General features: G+C 37.3%; 1 protein-coding gene across 1 annotated transcript; it reads right to left on the reverse strand.

The window, feature by feature from the left end:
- Positions 1–487: 487 nt before the first annotated feature.
- LOC121954033 (uncharacterized) lies at positions 488–5374 on the reverse strand. Its single transcript, XM_042501342.2, has 10 exons — positions 5238–5374; positions 4572–5004; positions 4360–4493; positions 3212–3365; positions 2291–2487; positions 1533–1621; positions 1374–1442; positions 1067–1171; positions 910–984; positions 488–807 (listed from the first exon to the last, which is right to left on the reverse strand). Exons 2-10 carry the CDS (start codon positions 4991–4993, stop codon positions 637–639), a joined length of 1416 nt encoding a protein of 471 aa, XP_042357276.2. The 5' UTR covers positions 4994–5004; positions 5238–5374; the 3' UTR covers positions 488–636.
- Positions 5375–6057: the final 683 nt, after the last annotated feature.

Consider the following 6057-nt stretch of genomic DNA (forward strand, 5'->3'; position numbering starts at 1 on the left):
AAGGTCCGGGTTATTCTTAGCTGGAGCTCTGCGCACCAGCCGCTCTGGCAGGCCTTTTTTGGCGGTTGAAGGGGTGTGTGTGAGATCAGTTGGCTGAATTGGGAGCCCCTACTGGTAGGCAACTTTAATCTGCCCACTAAACTGGAACGAATCAGGTGTTCAGGATGAGGAATGGGCAACAACACAGGTGAAAAGGTTTCACTGTCCAGCAGTAGCAAACATAATGCTCACAATGTTTATGTGGGTCACTGGACAATTTCCTATGCTGATCTTTTATTGTTTGACACTTTACTTTTACATTTGTACATTTAGATATATTTTACAGCTTACAAAATTATAAACCACCTCACCTTGTGATCTTGTGATCTGTGTGATTCTCTGAACTGGCCTGTTGCTGAGAATATTAGGCCTTTATGTTGAGATATTTCAGATCGAATTAAAGACGTGGATCCACCATGTTTTTTTGTACAGACAAAACATTTTATTGAAACGTCTGAAAAACAAGTGTACATTACATACAATAAGAGCTTTTATTCCCTGTGGATAATTTCTGACATTGTGAAACACACAAGAGTCACAATACTCTAACTGAATCTGCTAGAAACATTAAACACATGCATATTTACAGTCATATCTTTACAGTGTAGTAGCAGCACTGGGGGTCACAGGCCTGATGATGAGGGTGAGCTCCAGAGGTACAGGAGGAGGGACGTATCTCTCCTCTCTGAGCAGCTGCAGTAACAAATCCTCAGTGTCATGCGGCCAGCGGTAAACACGCGTGTTCTGAAGCCAACAAGGGACGTGCTTCTGTAAAAAAAAAAGTTTGCATGTTTTATTTTGTAGTAAAGAAAGGGACAGGGATGATGGAGGAAAAAATGGAATAACTGCAAAACAAAAATCCTCTCTGACCTGGGATGCATTGAGGAAGAGAAGTGGTATGAATCTAAAATTCAGGCTGCCTTGCTGGATGAATTCATTCTGCATCTGTAAAAACAGACTTAACATTTAACTACCTATTAACAAGTCTTCTGAGAATCATTTCTTACTTAAAAAAATGGATTCTTACCATGGAGTGAATATATTTAGTGTGTAAAACATGATTGTCCACTACAGATCCTTCAATGTCCGCCTTATACTTTGGACTGATGGCGATGATAATCAGGGTTGATGGCTGTTAAAACCCCACACGAATTTTAAACACATTTACTGCCTAAAAGGTCGATTGTTAGCACAAAACATAAAGTGAAAAATCACATTTAGTCTAATTCTGGGTCATTAATATCTTGCAAAGGTTTTTGTGACATTATAACAAGAGCAATACAAAACTGCACATAAAATCTGATGAAATCAGGTTTTGACTGATTAAAACTTACATCTTTCAGGTAACTGTCCTGCCACTTGTTGATATCCATGCGTCTGATGGGGTTGTCAAATAAGTCAATCTGTGAAATTAGATTCAGGGCTGTGAGAGCAATGCTGAGACTTTTGTTTTTTTTAAAGTCTGACTTTAAAGTGAAGAAGAATTAGCTTACAGCTGGTCGAAAACCTTGCTTTGTGAGGAAGTCTACAAAGGGGATTATCTCAGAAGAAATATCTGAAGAATACGTTATAAAAACATTTCCTGAGAAAACAAGAAATCACAAAATCCAAATTAGTCTCAAAATGAATCATTTAGTTGTTTATGGTTAAAAAGAAACATCTGTATGTTGTAATGCCATGCAACAGGAGAACCCTGCACACCCTGCAAGTAAAAATGTTTAATACATTCGAGTAACCCTATATTTACATTGTTTTACCTTCCTAGTAATCAAAAAAGACTTAAAAGAAGTCCTTCAAAGTAAAGTCACTCTGCCGCTCTTTTCTTTTCCTCCACCCTGCCATCTTTATTGATGTTTGTCTCAGTGATGGTCTGTCCCAGAAATATCATAATGAATCTTTAAAAAAAATTTTTTCTTGAATTTACTTTTCTTCTGTTGCATGTCTATCTTCATGACATGTGAAGCACTTTATAAATCAAATTTTATCACCTCATGCTCACCTCCTTTATTAAACAACAGATAATTTAATGTAACCTTTTTTATAAAAGATATTTTGACTCATTTTACCAAGCCCCTAAACAGATCTGACAGTTTCAACAGACAACATATAATTAATAACACACCCTGCAACCTGCTGTGTGTTCATGCAAATAATCGCTTGCACGTTTTTCTAAGTGCCCTACATAATTATCTCTTTACACTCACAAAACATGAGCAGCTTCCTTTAAAATAAGGGAATAAAAGCGACTCACGGCAGTCATCAGGGAGACTGATGGTCCTTCTTTTCTCATGTGGATGTGACACAGATGCCTCCACTCCCACTGAGTTCAGGTTCATCACGCTGACCTGTGACACTCCCTCCGCCGGGGGGACGGAGAACTGAGGCACGTTAACCGAGACACATCTCTGAACCATGCTGTCATTCATAAGGTGATTATGACTCCGGAGCCTGAAGCAACAGAGAGAAAAATAAACAAAAGGCTAATATGCAAAGCAGCTTCAGCACCTGGTTCACTGCTTTTTTTTCTCTCAAACATTAACGATGACATTAGAGGACCTTTTGTGTACTTTTCCACTGTAAAAAAAAAACAAAAAACAAACAGCAAAATGCTGTAAAATCATGACTTCATGAAATTGTAATGTTCATCATTCATGTTCAGTTTACAGTAATGTTTTGTAAAGCACTGGACCAAACAAAACTGTCAATTTTAAAGTAAGAATATGTTGAAATAATATTTGTTTGTAAAAATGTACAAATTACCGTTACTGTAGTTTTCAGGTTATTCATGTTATGCTTTGCAGATAAATATGTAGCCTACAAATGGATTTTACAATGGATTTTAAAACATCAGTGTTAGTTTTGAAAGTTCTTGAACTTTCCTATTCTATTGATCACTGTTTTTTTTTTAAAAAAAAAGAAAAAAGAATAACAAAATGTTTTTGGCATAAATATTCAGACACTGACAAAAAACAACTTATTGAAATGGAAAGAAGAAAAAAAAAAACCATGATTTTCTAATGTGTAGATTTTAAACTATCAATTTGATTTGAGGTTTTTTACACATCATGTGAGTGGTGATGGAGTTGCAGAACTTTTATGTTTGTCTTCACAACAACATTTTTTTAACAAAAGGTACGTGCACCTGGTCTGTATTTCAGAACTATGTTTTTACCAGTTTTGGGAGTCATCCCAGGGTCCTCTGTGCTGGCAGGGAGCAGAGTGGTGACATGGCTGAAGCACAGCTGGATATCTGTTGACTGGACTGAGGTTGAACTGCCGTTCTCCTGCAGAGTAATAATATCTGGCATCTCTTGTATGATGAAAGTCTGTGGATTTAGTTTAAATCAAGCAGACAACATAATTAGGCCTACTGTTTTTCACCTTTCAGTGAGAAAAAAGGAATGAAATATGCCTGAAGGGATAGTTCAGATTTTGTGGGCTTGTTGCGGTGCTTATTGGTAGTCAATGTATTTACTACAGGAGTTGTCAAAACACATTTTAACCAACAAAAAGATCCTCCTTAAACAATCAGTATCAGTCTATGTGTACGCTATACTGGGAGCATTTTTGTGAGTATCTTTGCTGCTTTTCTTTTCCGCAACCCTGCAGTTTCCAATGGAAAACTGAGGCTGTTATGTCACTATCTTCAAAGCCAAACTCCACTGAGACAAACAGTAATCTTTTATTGCTGAACATGAGAGCTGCTGGTGTACTGATACTGTGAACATTTAGATTAGTTTTTCTTTTTTAAATAGATTTTTATTTACAGGCAAATAATAATACACATAACATAATGACAACTCAATGCCATAAATGTAATCTCACAAACAAAAAAGACACAAAAAAAACAATTAGACCAATACAGAACAAAATAAATACAACCAAAAGGAAAATTAAAAATAATAGGATCTCTGGTATTTCAAATATTTTAGGTTGATAGTACTAGTGCATTTAAAACAAAAAACCTGAAATAGGTTATATGTATTATAGGTAGAGCGTTATTATAGTTCTATATATTCCCATTTTTCACTCCATTTTCACTTCCTTTTTCATGTTGTGTTAACTCAAAAGAAATGTTAAGGGGCCCCAGCCCACCCATCAGTCCACAACCCTTTATTTAATTTGTTTGTGTAAGTGAGAGATTTTGGTATTTAAAAGGGTTTTTCTGTCATATAATTTTAAATCTAAAAAGATTATAATCATTATTATAATTTTCTGAGGTTTCAAGAGCATCAAAACACTTGTGAAAGTCATCTGAACACAGCACAAAAGAACTGATGTCGATCCAGGTTTCAAAGGGTTAAAAGATTTTTTTCTTACCTAAGTTGTGCATGTAGTGGTGAGGAGGTAGCGGGGGTCTATAGTGCTGCCACTCATCATCAGATCTTAGTGGCAAGGGAGGCTCAAGATGCTCTTCATCACTCTGAATCTGAGAATTGTATTCATCCTCACACCTGGAAAAAAAATCTGAAATGAAACCTTGTGGCAAAAACAAATTCAAGACTGATTTTCTTTTTTTTAAAATCACTCACCTAGTTGTGTCTCTGTTTGCAGACTCTGTCGTTCCACATCGGTTAGGTCCACAGTCCCAACAGCAGCCCTCTCCTCTCGTGTCTCCCTCCCTGGTCTCTCCAGGACGAGACCCGTGATGGGGAGTCTCCCTGGCAGAAGTGGCTCCTCTCTCGTCTGGCTCTCTGTGCTGCATCAACTGCTGACGTAAAGCAACACAAGCTGGCTGACTCCTAAACTCTTGGTTCACTTGTCCGGCTCTACATGGTGTTTTTTGGCAGAAGTAATCTGCATCCATGTAACTGGTTGGTATGAATCTATCATGATGGGGATCAGCATGAAATATCTGGTTCGCTGTGACCTCTGGGCTGAAAAGTGGAAGGGGATTTTTTGACGCATTTGTAGCGGAAAACACTTTTTCAGATTTTTCCATCTCAAGCAGCATAGCCTGTAGTCCTGCAAGTATCAGACAGAAGCAGAAAAGATGATTAGTTATTGTAAATTAGAGGAAAAAACACAAAATTACAGTTAAGATGGAATTAATATATAGCTAAACTTAGAAATTTTTCAAGCACAATATACAAGGATTGCACATGCAATTGTTACCACATGCAAACATGTTCAGAAATAAAATGTCTCTTGTACGCACCATGCCAGAAGCCTGAAAAGAAAGAGAAACAATGACCTACCTGTTCTCTGCTGGATTCTTTACACTCCTGTTGGTGCAGAGGCTTGTGTGTGCGCTTCAGCCTGCTATATGCAAATTCTTCACTGCCTCAGCTGCATCCAATCAGAGGCCAGACTGTAGTGTTTGTGTTGCTCAGTCAGACTGGCTAGGAGAGATTAGTCGAGGAGGATAGCATTCAAAAGTGGAGTTGTACTGTGGAAATCTACTCTTAAAACAAGTTTTGGTGTGACAGTTTACTAGAAATATTGTTCAGTTATAGGAGTAACAAAACAACAGGAGCTGTAGTGCATTACAGATAAACTCTGAAAAGAAATTCTAAACAATTAAAAAGCTGAAATCACGATTAAAAAAAAGAAACACACAAATTAAACAGGTATTAAGTTACAGATCTACTCTACTAAAACTCTATCCTGTTGAATGTTCTCCTATTGCAAGGTGGACACCTACTAAGTGATTTGCATATACTCAGCATGCATATATATTGAGTTCAGTCATGTTGTCCTTGTGTAAAGTTCAGCCTGAGGGAAAACCACAAAGCCTCAATCAATCTCAATCATCACAGACATTTCAGCAGCACATACTCGGAAAGCAGTGATGGATTTCTGCTGTCAGTTTTCACAGTCTTGCTGCGGGTTCTCGGGAGAAAACCAGCAGTTGGGGAAACATCAAAACCAGTTACTGACAGGGAATTAATTTTTCTGCATTCTGGAGAATTTTTATGCACAGATTTCTACCTTTCTTTTATGGTGGAAATTAAATTTAATTTCTCAAAAAAAAAGTCCTCTTCTACTTTTATGTTTTTCATTTGGGGACAAATGCAA

This window comes from Plectropomus leopardus, chromosome 14 (genome assembly GCF_026936395.1).
Source record: "Plectropomus leopardus strain MGB_pleo_1.0 chromosome 14, ASM2693639v1, whole genome shotgun sequence".
Taxonomy (NCBI): Eukaryota; Metazoa; Chordata; class Actinopteri; order Perciformes; family Serranidae; genus Plectropomus; species Plectropomus leopardus.